We start from the raw sequence: 17,089 nt of genomic DNA on the forward strand, positions 1-17,089 counted from the left end.
TTATTTGTCAGCGGGACTTTTGACTTTTAACTGCAGCTTCCTGCGTGCACACAAGTCAGAACCTTAATTAGCTTTGCAACTGATATTTTTCACGGAACACACATCTACAGTAAAATCAAGAAAGAAAGCAGCTTAGCAACACTGAAACCCAAAATGACCAATTAGCCTTTGGTTGGCAACTATCTTCCCACTCCCTCTACGGATATCCATCTGAACTCCTCAGGGGGGGTTACAGAAAATGTCCCTCGTGTTATATACTGCTAATGCATGACGTTGAGCGCACACATTCAAACAGGAGGATACCAACACATTGCTTTCAGGCTTAATATGCTTACACACAAGTGCATTTGTGTGTGTGTGTGAATGTGTGTGTGCCAGAGCACACGCTGCTATTTTGCGGAGATAAAACGGTTTTTAGATGTGAGCTGCGGGGTGTGCGTTAAAGTATGTCAGCAGATATGTGAATAAGAAGACATGAAGCTGGGGAGGAGACGACAGCGATCAGGCCGCGTGAAGCGGACAAAGAGCGAGACAGCCAGTCAGAAAGAAGTGGCTTAGTGTCGATATTTAGCATAGTTTTGAATTTAAACAAAAAAAGGACGAAAATCTAACCAAATTAATGTCTGAGTCTCAAAGCGTCCTACCTGCTTGTTATACTTGTTCCCAGTCTGGCAGCCATACTCTGAGCACTGGTCCGATCCCAAGGACATGGCGTCTCCATTCCCGCTGCCCCCGCTACTGCTGCTGCTGGAACCAGTGCTACCCACGCAGCCCCCACTGCCTACAAAGGTGTTGGAGGGTGGAAGTTCCTGCACTGCCTGATGCTTCTTCCCCTCCGCTGGAGGTGAGTGAGGCTGGAGGTTGACGGCTGGGAGAGGTGAGCTGGACTTGTAGTGTCTGGCCAAATCCGGGCTTGACTGATGTCTTCTACCGCCGCCCATCCTTGGGCTGCCGGGGTCACCATCCACGGCGCAATAGCGTGCTGCCAAGCGCTCGCTCGCACTGCTCATATCCTCCTCCTCCTCATCATTGCCGTGGCGGCGAAGCCCGTTGACAGTGACGATGCCACTGTAGAGTGACCTGTCTGACTTCCCACCTCCAGCCGCTACACCACCACCGCTACCGTTGCGCTTGTCTCGCCGAGGTTTGCGGCCTCGATCGGATCCTCCACCGCGACCGACCTGTGGTTGAGCCCCTGAAGGACTGAAGAAATCTTCTTCTGGCTCCTTTTTACCGGCTTCATAGCCATTCTTGCCTTGGGCGCCACATTGCCTGGCGGTGACTACAAGGAGGATTACCAGGATGACGGCTGCGGCTCCAGCCAGTACACCAATGGCGACACTGAGGCGCTGTTTGCCTATTGCACGATCACTGTCTGGGTCTCCTGCAATGTCCAGCGATAGTGGAGCGAGCAGGCTTCGGGTCACCTGGAATGAAAGGAGCAAGAGACAACAAAAACGTTTAATCTGATGTCAATTTCAGCCCCTTGGCGCACGGTCATTTTGTGACATGAAAAGGTTTGTGACAAAGACAATGTAATAAATCATATAAAACAAGTTCAACTAAGAAGAAGACCTCATCGTGCACCACACGCATTTTGAAATTAAAACATGTACTAAAACACAATTACAACAAATCATTACACCTCATTGAATGTAAACACCGGATTCCACACACAAATTCAGAGTATTTACAAGTAATTTCTCCATTTTTGTTGACAATTACAAAAGTGACGCTGATTCAAAATCAGTCCATTTCACTTTCTTTTGTTTGTTTGATTTAACTTTATTTAAAAGCTTTTGACATTCCAATGACAATGTTAAATACTAGACCAATTGCTTTTGACTTTTATTTATTTTGATATGGTGTACTTTCATTTAGAGTCGTGATGATTAATTGGTGATTAATTAACGATTAATCAAGAACTATTTTTCTATCTTTTAATCTTTTCAATTATAATTGTACTGTACATATCCTGATTTCAGCCTCGAAAATGTGACTGTTTAAAATGTACTTAGTGATTCATGAAAGCAGACCTATTATCTTCGTGTTCCAGGCAAAACAAGATAATAATAATTGACATTTTTTGCCATCGTGCGAAGAAAACCACTGCAGAGATGTGAGCGTAGAGCATTCCCACGTAAAATATGGAATTTATCCACTTGTACTCTTACCATGAATACGCACGAAACCTAGTGGTAGAAGAGTGAAACTACAACTAGTTATGGCTGTGCCTGCCATGTCATTTTGCGTGCTTGACAACTTGACCATCAAAATTAAAAGTTATTGTGCATAATAATATCCTTTTTATTGCAAACGGCCAGTCATTATTTCATTGGTAGTCCCTTCTTCCATCCATTTTCTATACCGCTTATCTTCATTAGGGTTATGGGGTATGCTGGAGCCTATCCCAGCTGACTTTGGCTGATAGGCGAGGCACACCCTGGACTGGTCGCCAGCCAATTACAGGGCACATATAGACAAACAACCATCCACACTCACATTCATACCTATGAACAATTTAGAGTTTAGAGAATTAACATCAATATTTGTGAGGATAAGCGGTAGAAAATGAATGAATGAATGAATGAATGAATGAACATACATTGTTTTAGACTAGCGGGAGAAGCCAACAGACTCTGGGCCAAAACAGAATGCGATCCAGAATTTTCTTGCTCTGAGCAGGGAGACAAATCACTCATAAAGGGGGGGAAAACCTTTAATTGACAATGACAACCACACAGTAGGTGCGAGACACAAAGAGACATCAAACAGCATCTTCAGCTTAATTAAACCCATCACTGTGTTTTACTGTGGGATCATTTTCATTATTGCCAGACACATGGCGTGTCATTAAAAATATGCTGTACGATGTTGCGGATGCAGCATTTCAAGTCGGTGACTGTAATTGTCTGTGTCATACAGAAATTGGACAGGATGAAGCCCTTTAAAGCCAATGTCAGAAGGTAAAGGAAACTGCACACCGACCGCAAGGTCACACAGTAAAAGAAAGAGATGCATTCAATATAGGCGCACAAACGAAAAAGAAAGAAAATGAGTGGATCCTCATTACAAGCCTTGTCTCTTCAGATATACAAAGCTGCTATTGTGAAGGAAAGTGTGGGAGTGGATTTGTGCAGGATTTGTTATCCCTATTTTTCCATGGAGATTTGAACGGATAGTAAACATGCATTTCTTCTGAATGATTTTTATTGTCCGAACAATGTTTTGCACCCTTAATATAATTTGGTTCATGATGGACACGACATCCATTTATGGACTCCACTCATATCTAATATGGTCATTACAAGAAAATACACAAATAGAGTGATTACTGGTTATGGACTTTTGCGCCATGAGATTCAGTTCTTTTTGTCTACTCATGAATCAGTAGATACCGCATCAAGACATAGACAACTCGGAGGACACCCAGTAGAAGGTGAAAATGAAAACACTGGGATGTATATATCAACACAAATGATTCTGACAAAGCTTATAAATCACATTTTTAAATTACTCTATCCACAGTTTTATTCCAATGTGCACTAATCTAGAATGGGTTCTTGCTCTGCACAAACAGTGGTGTACAAAAATGTTTGTACCCTTCTTGATTTATTTTTTTTTGTCACACTACACAAAATATTTGTCAATGATAACACAACTGAACACATAAAGCACTCATTAAATTAAAGTTTTTATTATTAAGGGAGAAAAAAGCCCTGTGTGAAAAAGCCCCCTAAACCTAATAACTGGTTGGCCACCCTTAGCAGCAACAACCGCATCAAGCGTTTGTGCTAACTTGCAATGAGTCTCTTACAGCGCTATGGAGGAATTTTGGCCCACTCATCTTTGCAGAATTGTTGTAATTTAACCACACTGGAGGGTCTTTGAGCATGAACCAGCATTTTAAGGTCAAGCCACAGCATCTCAGTAGGATTCAGTTCAGGACTTTGACTAGGCCAGTCCAAAGCCTTCATTTTGTTTTTCTTTAGCCATTCAGAGGTGGACTTGCTGGTGTCTTTTAGATCATTATCCTATTGCAGAACCCGTATTTGTGTCAGCTTGAGGTCAGGAACAGATGGCTGGATATTCTCCTTCAGGATTTCTTGGTAGACAGAAAATTCATGTCTCAATTTATCACAGCAAGTCTTCCAGGTCCTGAGGCAGCAAATGAGCCCCAGACTATCACACTACCACCATATTTTACTGTTGGTACGATGTTCTTTTTTTTTTTAATGCAGCATTACTTTTACGCCAGATGTAATGGGGGCCACACCTTTCAAAAATTTCAACTTTTGTTTCGTTTCGGTTTTGGGGCTCATCAAGATGTTTTCTGGCAAAATTGAGATGAGCCTTAATGTTCTTTTTGTTCAGCAGTAGTTTTCGTCTTGGGACTGTGTGTGAAGGCTGTTTTGCCCTCATGACCTTAACTCTGGTAGGTGAGGTCTGCAGTTTTTTGGAGGTTGTTGTTTTTTTTTTTTGTGACTTTTTTTTGTGAGTCATCGCTGGGGTGATTTTGGTTGGCCAGCCAGTCCTGCGAAGGTGCACCACTGTTCCATGTGTAGCCATTTGTGGATAATGGCTCTCACTGTTGTTTGCTGGTGTACCAAAGTTTTAGAAATGGCTTTACAACATTTTCCAGGCTGATAATGCTCAATCACTTTCTTTCTGGGGGGGTGGCAATGGGAGGGGAATCACTTTTTGTAGGTAGGTTTGGATTTTTTTCCTCCCTTAATAATAAAATGTTGCATTGAAAAACTGCATTTGAGTTCAGTTTAAATAATATTTGACCAATATTCAAATTTGTTTGTTTGGTGATGTGCAACATGTAAGTGCGTCAAAAAAGTAAAAAAAAAAAAAAACAAAACACCAATGCATCACCTATCAGTGAAATTTCACGATAACCAGCAGTGTAGTTTTTCTGCTTACTAATGAACACACAAACAGCCTTAACAGAGCTGAAAACAATGCGTCTCGCCTTTGTGCTTTCTCATGTAATGGTGATAACTATGCTGGGAAAATCATTAAGCACATACTGTACAACACACACACAGAGCCAGGCGACATGTGTGTGCGTATGTGTATGTATGTATATATATATATATGTACATATATATATATATTTTTTTCAATACATATGTATACGTCCACACTTACATGAGTCCACAGTGTAAGCTGTCTGTTACTTAGACACCTTATTATGCAGCCCTGACATGTCTCAAAGCTCATACGACAATTTCTTCTTTCCTGCCAAGACTGAAAATGATATACTCAAGTAATCCCTGCAACATTCTGGCGGCTTAATAATAAGACATTGCTGGGAATGAGTTGCAGAAATAGCAAGGGTGAAGGTGAGTGGGTGTTCCAGGTTTGCAATAACCAAATAAAATAAATCTACCCTTCAATACTGATATCGCTGCAGTGAATGGTGCACAGTGTAATATTTTTTTGTGTATTATCACCTATTTGACTTATTCATAAAAAGATTCACTTTTTGCAAATGATTCCCATGCAAACTAAAAGACTGCATGACATTTTGCCACATTGTTCTGGCTTGTGTTTTACAATTGATGTCTTCAACGTCCGTTGTATGCTGCGTGTGTGTACATAAAGCAGTAGATCGTGTAAGGTTTAAGGTGGGACTGCACTCAATGTCAGTGTTTACAGGATATCCTTCCAAGGACATCTAGCTATATAGTCTATACTGTATGTGTGTACGTTCCAATGCGTCATTCAAAATCCATCTGAAACTCCCAAAGGACTACATTCTGCTGCATGAGCTTTGTTCCAGCTGAGCTTAACGCTACCATCTTTATGTTCCACTCTCCTGGGACTTATCTGCATGCCACTGCAGATGCTGCGACTGTGGCCACTTCTCCTGTGACCACACTATTGATCCAAATTTAGAAAGAGTCGGATCTTAGTTGTAGTTTAGAGGCGTCAGCAATTATAATTCACTTAACACGTAATTATCCAGGTGCTCAAAGCTCAAAACCTCTGAAATGTTAGTGTCAGCTACCACATCTTTTAATGATGTAGGCAAAAGGGAAATTTAACAAGGGCAACTTAAAATGAATTCTAACTGAGAAGGTGAATTAAGGCCAAACTGATAATCAAATAATAATATTTGTTTTGTAATGTTTTGCAAAAGCACATGATTTCACAAAAATATATGTCTCTTCCTGGGAAACTTAAACTCACTGAAAGGGCTTATTTTTTTGGCTTGCGTTCAATTATCAACAATAATTGTTTTACTAAATGCAGTGAAACATCGGCTTGTCTAACAAAAACCACTACAGATGAAAAGCAATTTTTCCGAAAGGGAATTATGTAAATCTAATTAATCTACACCCTGCACTGGTTGCCAGACAATCACAAGGCACATAGCCACAAAACATCATTCATACTGTGGTGTGTTGTCATACCTAAAGACAATTTGAGGTCAGCAATTAACCTAACACACATGTTTTTCCAATGTAGCAGGAAACTGGAGTACCCAGAGAACCCCCCCCCCCCCCATACACACACAAAGGCACGCATACAGAGATGCCCAAACGAAGAATTGAACCCAGGTCTTCCCGATTTCCTGTGTGGCCAACATGCTCAAAAATACATTTTACAGAGAATATACAGCAAACAATGTAAAATATTTATAAATGACAAATGGCTGGAACCTATTGTTGATGCTGACTCCCTGTTCATCCTGCCAAGACGGAAGCCAATAATGTTTTTCAACTTTCACATATTGCTGGCCCTCTTTTTTTAGCCCCATTATTTGGCAGTCACACTCAATATATAATAATAATAATAATAATAATAATAATAATATCAAATAATAATACAACTCCACAGACAGTGAGTCATCATTAATTTTGTGGAAAAATACAGTACCAAGGAAAAATTTAATCATGAATAATATTACAATTCAAAAAGTTCAGATCCGAGTCCATTTCTACCCCTAGATTTCTAACCTGATGATTAGGTTTTTGAGAAAGCGTCTCAAGATGACTAATAACATTTTCTCTTTGTTTCTGTGGGCCACAGACTGATTTAAATTTTGTAAGCCTGGGAAAGTTGTTTTGCATCCATACCCTGATCCGTTCGATGCAGTGACAAAGAAAAATGCAGACCTGAGTGTCGTTTGCATAGTTGCGATAGGACACATTTCAGCTGTGTATTAGCTGGATTACAGGAAGCATGTATAGATTTACAATAGTGGTCCCAGGAATGACCCTTGGGGAACACCACAGGTCCTAGCCATTTGGTCTGAGACACAGTTACCAATTCCGACAACGTATTTCCTGTCCTCCAGATAGGACTTGAACCAGTTTAGAGCAGTACCAGAGATTCCCATCCAGTTGTCTAACCTCTGTAAGATCACATGGTCAACTATTTAAGGCAACGCTCAGGTCTAGTGGAGCTAAAACTGAGACTTTGCCTGCATCTGTGTTCACCCGGATATCATTAATCACCTTGATCAGAGCTTTCTCAGTGCTGTGGTGTGGCCTAAATCCTGATTGGAAAGCATCAAAACACATTGTTAGAGAGGAAAAAGTCAAAAAGTCAGTCACATTTGGAAAGCAATGTGACAATGGTAATGACAGGTGGCATTAAAGGCAACATGCCTAGATGACCAAGGCCATTGAATCAAGCACTATAATATGGTATAATGTGGCCGAGCTGGTATGAAAGTCGTCTTTGATGACAATACGCCTGGTTTGTAAGATTGCAGGGAGGAACTTGTCGGAGTAATTGAGTAGAAGTCAGCTACGAGAGAATACCTCTATCTCATAATGAAGTCAAACTGAGTGGTGGATAGATGCCAGATGTAATTAGGGAGGAAAAAACGCCTGCTAGTGCCACAGCCTCGTGACAGAAAATTGGTCTTTTTTATCTAGCAATGCCGGTGTCGGCTAATTAGCGGCAATACAACGCTGTGAAGCCTGAGCAAGTTATTTTAGTCAATGTCGACGTGGTACAACTTTAGCACGCTTTGTATATCAGACATGCAGTTTTGTAAATCGGAAGAGAGATTTCAGAGATCATAATGATGCAACACCAAGCAGGCAGATTTTAGCGTAACTTGGTGTGCGCCAGCATGGCCATGACGAAAAAGTCCCCTGTTCAACTTTTCACCTGATCAGTTAGATTGTTGATTTAATGTGAATATTTAATTTCGTACTAAATGAATGGGAGCGCGATACCAACTACATTTTAAACTTCAAACGCCAGTTGCTCTGACAACCAGAAACCCTTTTTTTTTGGATGGGGGTCATCTTGGCAGTTACATCTTTGGGGATCACTTCCAAGTTGAGCTTGGAACCAAGAACCAAATAAGTCGTAGTAAGCATATTATAGTAGTAAGTGGTAGTACTAGTAGTAAGTATTTCTTATTGGCCCATGGTTGGTTTTGTTGAGGAATTATATATGTATTTATATTCTGCTTGATCCTCACTATGGTCATGGGGGTATTCTGGAGCCTATCCCAGCTGACTTTGGGCGAGAGGCGGAGTTCAACCTGGACTGGTCGCAGGCCAACAAACAACCTTTCACACTACCTCACTTCACAGAGTCGACAATTAACCCAACATAAATGTTTCTAGAATGTGGGAGGAAGCTGAAGCACCCAGAAAAAAAACCCAAGCACAAATGTGGAGAACATGAAAACTCCACACAGAGATTCAAACCCAGATCGTCTATATTTCCTGACTAATGGTTTAGTTTTTTTACTCCCATGTACATGTGTAGGTGTAAACGTGTTGCTTCTCAGTGTCTCTTGTTAAGCATGTCCGAGACAAATAAAAGCTGTGTCTTTAATGATTGGTTCAAGTTGCAACATTAATGATTAACATGCATGGTCCACACGGTGAATTGCATCACAATCAGTCAATGTTGCTTCTTTCATGAGTGACAGGTAATACTGTCCAAAGGTTGCATAAGCAGTGACTAAGACACAGGCCAATTAGGGTGAAGCTTGACAATGCAGAACGAGAAATGGAGCCACAGCTATTTTGGAATATAAATAACTTGTTGTTTAAAATGTTCAATAAAACACTTGATAGTCTCTAAAAAGTCATCCGGGAGATGACTAGAATGGCGGATATATCCTCACTCCCCTGCACCAGTAGCTATACGCTAACCTGCAAAACAGTGGCATGCACTATATAACACGCTGTTAATGAATTGATTGCCTGCGTAAATAAATACTGTATGTACTAACAGGATCTCATTGGCTGGAGAGTGTTCGTCATTGTGTACCTCTTGTTGTCTCCTGTCACTCACAAAGTTGCATTGCAAAATGGTACAGAATAAATTTGTTAGGTGTTTATTTTATTTGCAGTTCGGGTTTGATTTATTTTGTTGCACTACAAAGGTTTGATGTGCGTTGAGAACATGAGATCAGTGCGCGAGGGGTTGTCTGTTACCCTATTGAGGACAAATGGTATCGGAAATACGTAGATGGATTAATACCGAATATAACATCAACTGCTAAACTGTACTAGTACAACAATGATTACACCGAAGCCTGTATGTAAAATAATGCAAAATAATCCAACAGTACTTATAGGGCTGTGTAGAATGGTATCTGGGTACCAGATCCAGCCGACTGAGGACCTCTGGTTCCGATGCTTTGGCAAAATACATGTATAGAGAATGGCTTTTGTCTCTTTCACAGGGACTTTTTTTTTAATGTTTCCAAGCTAATTTAGATGTTTGCTGTCCACTTCACTGTACATGCACAGGCCTGACAGTTGACACGAGAGAAAAAAACAGGAATGATCTCTGAACTAGATCACCTTAGGGGTTAAAGCGACAATCTTTTTGCACATAATGTGACCATGCATCTCCTGAGCCCATTTAATTATTCGTCAATCCAATTTATTTTGTGCACACCAGAGAGGGAAATTTTAGTGGTTATTACCTGTCAGCATTTGTAGATTAACTGAGCAATTTTAAAGCATAATGGGATGGGTATTTTGTTAATCTAATGAGAGCAAGGGAGAAAAACAAGGTTTGTAGCAGCACTTGAAAAAAATGTCATTTGAACTGTAACAGTAATGTTGTTAAGTCTAGTCAATTTAATCTACAAGTCGCTTGCAGTAAAGTTTTTAGTTCCGCACTAGCCCACACTATTTGATAAGTGCATATGTTTTTTCCTCCTGTTCTACTATGTTTCTTGTAAACATGACTTATTTAGACTTGAGCCTTGTACCCAGGTACATTGTTTTATGAGTGAATACTAATGTACGCCATGTGCAGCTGATTCAACAGAAACGCCTAAACCTCATCAATATTCAGGCCTACGGAAGCGAAGTGACCCTGCTTAAGTGCAGCTTCCATTCAAATGAACGTACTTCAAGTGACTCTGGGAGGCCAAAACTGGGCCAGTCTGTCTCTCTCTGTCTGCCTCTCTAACACAATATCACTGCTAATGCATTCTTTGTCTCTCACACAATGCACACACACCTATTTCCCTCGGCTCTGCGTGCAATGTACCGTAAAACAAGAGCCACTTCAGTCATAACTGTTATTTTAACCACACAGTCATTATCCGAAGTCATACTGGACAAAGAACACACTGCAGTGGGAACAACAAAGAAGTCAGCGCTGCCAATAACCCTCAAAAGATAAACGGGATTCTTTATCTGGGACAAATATACACACAATTAAAGTACTAAAAGGGACGAAAACTGCCAACCTAGAATGGAGAATCCATTTATTTCATTCTATCAAGGAAATTATCGCCTTCTCACATTAGTTTAAACAGCCACAATCTGTTTTAATTAGTACCCCGCTCCTTTGCAATGTGATATCACTGTGGCCATTATTTGAATGGATCAAAGAACAGAATCATCTCTGGCTATCATTACCATCTCCGCCAAACAATCATCACAAACCAAAATAGGACACATCATTGCCTGTTCCAATTAAGATTATTTTCATTGAGGTTCTGCACACTTAAATTTGCTTCCCGTGCAGGCACGTTAAGGAAAACAGATGTAAAGATTACCTGTGCGTCCACCAGCGAAGCATTGACCAAGCTCTCGTTGATGAAGACGTGAACCAGGGCAGTGGCGCAGAGTGAGGGGGTGCCGCTGTCATTCACCCTAACCACCAGGCGATGCAGACCTCTGTGGCGCCGCTCCAGCGGCTCTGCCAGTGTGATCACACCGTTAGAGTGTCCAATCTCAAAGAGTCTGAAGGGATTCCCCCCAACCAAGGTGTATTGAAGGTCAGCATTCGGGCCTGTGTCTGAGTCTGTGGCTGTCACTGTCCTGACAATAGTGCGGGCGCTACTAGCAGGTGGAAGAAGTGTGTAGGACTCATTGGCTGGAGAAGTGATGAACGGGGCGTTGTCGTTCTCATCGGTCACAAAGAGCGACACGGTGGCTGTGGCGGTTTTCCGTGGCTCTCCTCCATCGACAGCCCTCACACGGAAGGTATAGGTGGACAGTTTTTCACGGTCAAATGAGAGCGAGGAGAATATTGTGCCTGTGTTGTTCTCGATGGAAAACACCTCCTCTTGCTCTTTTGCACCACCTTCGCCGACAGTCCTCTCTTCTCCCTCATCATCCATCTCTACAAAGAGGCTGAGCTCCGCATTCTCACCTTCGTCAGCATCGGTCACGGTGACCATGCCAACTGGACTGTTGGCAAGCAGGTTCTCTTTGACGTAAAAGGTAAACACTTCCTGGACAAACTTTGGCGCATTGTCATTGCGGTCGGTCACCTGGATAACAACAGTTGCTGAGCCTTGTAGAGGAGGGGTGCCCTTGTCCTTGACAATAACTTTGAGTTCATACCTCTCCCTTTGCTCTCTGTCCAGTATACCGGTAGCACGGATATCTCCATTATCTGCATCTATGTAAAATGGTCCGCTAGCAGCAGGGTCCAGGGAGTAGGATAACTCTGCGTTCTTGCCACTATCTGCATCAGAGGCCACCACTGTGATGACCCTCTCGTTGGGGGAGTTGTTCTCTGCAAAGTGGACCTCCACGACATTTTGGGAAAAGATAGGAGGGTGGTCGTTATAATCGACCACTCGCACCATCAAGGAACTGTTGCTGGATAGACTGGGGCTGCCAGAATCGACCGCTACGATGGTGACGCTGTATTCTTTAGTGACTTCATAGTCCAGCAAAGCTGAGGTATGCAGGAAGAATTTTTTCTTGTTCCTGTGAAAAGAGGTGATTTTCAATCTCAAGCTGAAAGAAAGTACATTCCAATATATATTTACTACATACGTCAATATAGTTGTGCAACTGTGGTCAATAAATCAACCCTGAGGATCCAATATCCTACAAAGCCCCTCTGAAGAGTGATAAAAAAATTGGACACCCCGCATATATTTTTTTTTATTCATGAGCTAGTGTACACAATAGGGGGAAATTTGACAAATTTGACATGTACTTCAACAATGTTGCCTGTGCATTAAAAAAACAAATAGCACATGGCGGCACTTATTTTACTAATTAGACCCCAAAGTTTGACCCCCATATATCGGATTGACTTAATTTTTTTACACAGCCTTACAAAAGACATACTGTAAGGGTGTTTAGCTGAATCAACAGAATTTGGTACATCTGAAGACTGATAAAACTGATGGATAAACATGGCCACGGTCAAGGAAAATGTCTTATGGGGGGAATGGGCTGGACATAGCAATTCAATATCCATAAGTCAGTGAAGGTGTGTACTGATTAAAAAAACTTTAACTGTATCTGCATAACATGTACTAGTACAGTAGCACGTCTTCCAAAGCATTTTTAGCACAAGCCATAGTGGGTGCCACAAATTTATTTGGGGTGTCCTGATTTTTTCCTGATTTTTTCTTTCTGTCGTAATTTCTTGGTTGAAGTTCCTATGACAGCACTCAATATAACTAATTAGCTAGCCATTATCTTGGCTTGCTCTGTCTTTGTCACTCTTGTCTTTCTTCAGAAAAAAAAAATTTACAACTGACTTCAAAGCACTGGCATTTGGAGTATGCACCGTTGCAAAAACATTACTAAATAAGTGATTCTGAAAACCCTTGACTTTATTGAATATTCATGAAGTAATTTTACAGATACCGTGACATTTTATCCACTCTCCAATTTTAGTGAATGAGTGGACCACTTGAACTGAGCTGAATAAAAAAAAACCTGCATGAAACAACACTTGAGCTTTACTGGATTCTCTGTGAAAAGTAGACTTTTGTGAGATGTGTGTGGGGAATCACAGAATGTGTAGGTTTTGTTCTTTCTTAGATAATGTGGTTATCATTTTCACTCCCATTACTGGCTACTTCATTCCTCCATCCATTACTTACCATACGTATCATTCAATTAGCATCAACTGATAGGAACGTTTTGAACTCCATGTTAATTATCTTTTGGAGCTTACCTGTCAAACGCTTCATCTGCAGGTAAAGGTGGAAGCACTGTTTCCCCAGCTGGCTTCAGTGTAAATGGGACATCACCAACAACAGTACAGGTCACAGCCCCATTCTCTCCTTGGTCTCGGTCCGACACTTGGACCAGAGCGACCGGGGTGTCCACCAGAACGTTCTCAGGTACCAATGCAGCCCCATCTCGAACCGGGATTCGTCCAATCTTTCGAATCTCTACAACTGGGACATTGTCGTTTTCATCGCGGACCGCCAAAATGACCGTGGTGCGGTCAGTGCGCGGTGGCTGACCCCTGTCCCGAGCTGTGACAGTGAACCTCAGCTGAGCCACTTCTTCTCTGTCAATCCTGTGAAGGACACTCAGCCATCCTGTGGCTTCATCCAGTCTTAGGAGGCGTCTGACAGATTCTGTGGCCGCTCCGAAGACGTACTCCACCTGCCCATTCACGCCGATGTCACGGTCCGAAGCCCTCACCTGCAGGACTGGCGTTCCCGGAGGTGCGTTTTCTGCCATTTCCGCCTCATACGTGGACCTTTCGAACAGCGGGCTGTTGTCGTTGACATCCGTGATGGAAACACGAAGCAGAGCTTGGGATGAACGTGGTGGATTGCCTCCATCTCGAACTCGCAGGATCAGTTCATACGAGTCTTTTTGCTCACGGTCCAATGTACCTTTTACAATGAGTTGAGGTTGTTTTTCACCATCTGGTATATCTGCCACTTGGAGTTCAAACACTGTGCTCCTAGCTCCTCCCCCATTATCTCCACTCCTACCCCTCCGATCCCCAAGCCCATCTACTCTACCATTGGGGTTTCCCCCTGTTGCGCGTCTTGTTGAAGTTGACCCAGTTGCACCTTCTTGTATCAGCTCGTAACGGTCGATTCCATTGCGTCCAAAATCCCTATCTGTGGCAGTAGGCAGCAGATAAAGAGTCCCTATTGGACGATTCTCCTCCACAGAAAGCTGGAGAACCGGTGAGGGGAAGGAAGGAGTGTTGTCATTGATGTCAGTTATGACCACACGGCCTTCAAACAAGTCCACCCAGCTCTGCAGGGGCCCGATCACTGACACCTCAAAGTCCAAGAAGCACTCGTTTTCATCAAAAATCATCTGGCACTGGGGCAGCTTCTCTCTGTCGATGCGCCTCGGACCTGTCGTCAGCTCGCCAGTTACATTGTCAATCTTGAAGAACTCGGAGCCGCTCTCCAGGGCAAAGGTGACATCTCCGCTGCCCGTACCGGCGGTGAGGCCCAGGTCTGCGGCCACGTTGCCTATCTTGACGTCAGGGGGGCCCTCCTCCGCTACCCGGTACCGGAGAGCGGAGTGTGCACCTGGTAGCTGACTCAGCAGCTGCAGCAGCATCAAGACTGCTTGCGCTGTGGAGTGCACTGCACCAAGCCCTTGCATGGCTCTGTCTACTGCTCCTCTTTTTTTCAGACTTAAGTGGTGTGGGGAACACCACTGTGTGGGTTCTTGCTGTATCCCGTCGCTCTTCTTCTTACTGCTGACTTTTATTCCCCTGTCTTTTTCAACTTCTATTGCAACTCTTACTTGGCTCTTCAACAATTGATATATTTATATGGGGGAAAAAACATCCAGCATGCTGCAAATAAAACAAGAAAACAAGAATCAGCGTTTGATTAACTAACACTAACACTTATTGCCGTTGTAACGGAACGTGTCTGGTACACTTTCTTTCATTCCAGTCACACATGGGACATCAGCTTTTTCTCACGTTTTTCCTCTTAAGTAAAACTGCAATGCAGCACATCCAGTCTACACAAAAGAGACGCGCTGCACGGCTCTCATGGACACCGATTACAACAACAGCGACGCAAATATAAAATGACTTATGCTGTAAAAAACAGTTTTCTTATAGATTTCTGTCTTACCTTAAGAGCCGGCTGCTAGCTTTCCCCGCAGTGGCGGAGCAACGTGCCAAGCCATCGGATTCTTACAACTTGGAAAGGAGACGCGAGTGCTTCCCACTGCCACTTTATTCAATGATGACGATATAAAAAAATAAAGTAAGTACGAGGCGAGATTAATTTAACATCTTTCTTGGTGAGCTAAAGCGGGATATCCTGGAATGGGTATCAATTACACGTTAATCCTCGCCAGCTCCTGCACGGGATGTCGGTAATGGACCGAGTGAAGATGCGTCTTTTTTTTTTTTTGCAAGAGTCCCGCATTCTCTCTCTCTCTCTCGTTCTCTCTCTCGCTCTCTATCACTCTCCCTCGACTTGCACCTCCTCTTCCTCCTCCTCTTTCTTTGCTTTTTTCTCTCTCACCTGCATTGCTCGGGACTGCTGCTGCAGATGCTGCAATCTCTCTCACTACTGCAACATTCTGCCCTAACTCGCCTACTGGGCTGGAACAGGGGAGGCGGCAGAGGCGGTGTTGGGTCGTTGTGTGTGTTTGTAGGCTGCAGAGGACAGACCTTAACACCCCCCCCCACCCTCACCCCCCCACAATCTCTCTATCTCTCCATCCCTGCATGCTGTCATATAGTTAGATTAAATGGCTTGTTGTCCCGGCTGCTGACAGTACCCCCCTTAAACATCCACGCATGCTGGCTACACATCTTTATTCTCATATTCATGAAATAAAAGGAGAGTGATGCAGCTTTGTCAGCCCATTGCAGACCAAGTCATAATTCTGCTGGTGCAGCTATTCTGGTGCTGGGTGGGGGGCACACAACAGTAGGGAAAAGGCTTCATTCATTCTTTTAGTGAAAGAGGCGTTCGTTGGCACACATCCTAGTGGGAAATCATAATAGTGGTGGCATGCTGCAGTAATTTATACTAGGCTTAAGGCTGCAGTAGCAAATGGTAGTGCTATAGACAATGCACAGCAGTACAATACTAAAGCCACACAGTGGCTACAGGAAGTGAACACACTAGATTGTTCTGTTGTAAAAACACTGTGCTTCAATTGAAAAACACTGATGGCCACTGTACATTAGAACGTTTACATATCCATGGGGAGTTTGTAAAATAAGTTGGAACACACAACAAAGTTTGATTGCATTTTCATCTAAAATGTAGGACTTTATATTGAAAATCCTAGTATTGTAGAAATGTGAGTACATTGCTCATTTTTCAGTATTTCATTACAGTAGACTACTGTATATACTGTATTGTCAAGAAACAATGCTATAAAACATGCTTATATGTCAGAGCAGACATGTTCCGATCCCTTACGATACTGTCCAGATTTCCACTATATAGGAAAATAAACAAAAACCCTCTGATCTGTTTAACGTCCAAACAAGAGAGCAAGCAGCTCTTCAGCACAGCCTCCATCATTATCACTGAAAGAAAGAGCAGACTTAAGAGGCTGCCAAGTTATAGATATTTAAATTAAGGTCAACTTTTTCTGAGAGAGACGTAACATTGAGTGAGAAGAGTTATGTGTGTTTGAAGTTGAAGTTTAAATAGAAAGCAATAGCAGCAGTATTGCATAATGTGAATCATGTTGTGGCCAATTTAATTTCTTCCATCAGGAGAGTAGAATATTTTTGTCTGTTTGAAACTAGTGTTTTACATATCTATATGAAGCAAAATGCATGCATACAAATGTACTAAATGGAACCAGAGAGGAGAAAATAAGTTTGGCATTGGTACTATATCACATGGGTCCATGTCTATCAGTATCTTTGCATTAAAAAGTAAGGTCCATCCAAGCCTTCTTTACAA

The 17,089-nt window shown here is 42.4% G+C and overlaps 1 protein-coding gene across 1 annotated transcript in view; it reads right to left on the bottom strand.

Moving 5' to 3' along the window:
- pcdh7a (protocadherin 7a) overlaps positions 1-15,762 on the bottom strand; it is a 55,754-nt gene extending 39,992 nt beyond the window's left edge. Inside the window, exons 1-4 of the mRNA XM_058069931.1 lie at positions 15,284-15,762; positions 13,387-14,994; positions 11,012-12,176; positions 645-1,427 (exon numbers count right to left, since the gene is read on the bottom strand). Coding sequence (XP_057925914.1) covers positions 645-1,427; positions 11,012-12,176; positions 13,387-14,798 — 3,360 coding nt within the window. The 5' untranslated portion in view covers positions 14,799-14,994; positions 15,284-15,762. The remainder of the gene's footprint in view (positions 1-644; positions 1,428-11,011; positions 12,177-13,386; positions 14,995-15,283) is intronic.
- Between the last annotated feature and the right edge of the window lie 1,327 nt (positions 15,763-17,089).

Source organism: Doryrhamphus excisus, chromosome 1, assembly GCF_030265055.1.
Source record: "Doryrhamphus excisus isolate RoL2022-K1 chromosome 1, RoL_Dexc_1.0, whole genome shotgun sequence".
In the NCBI taxonomy this organism is placed as follows: Eukaryota; Metazoa; Chordata; class Actinopteri; order Syngnathiformes; family Syngnathidae; genus Doryrhamphus; species Doryrhamphus excisus.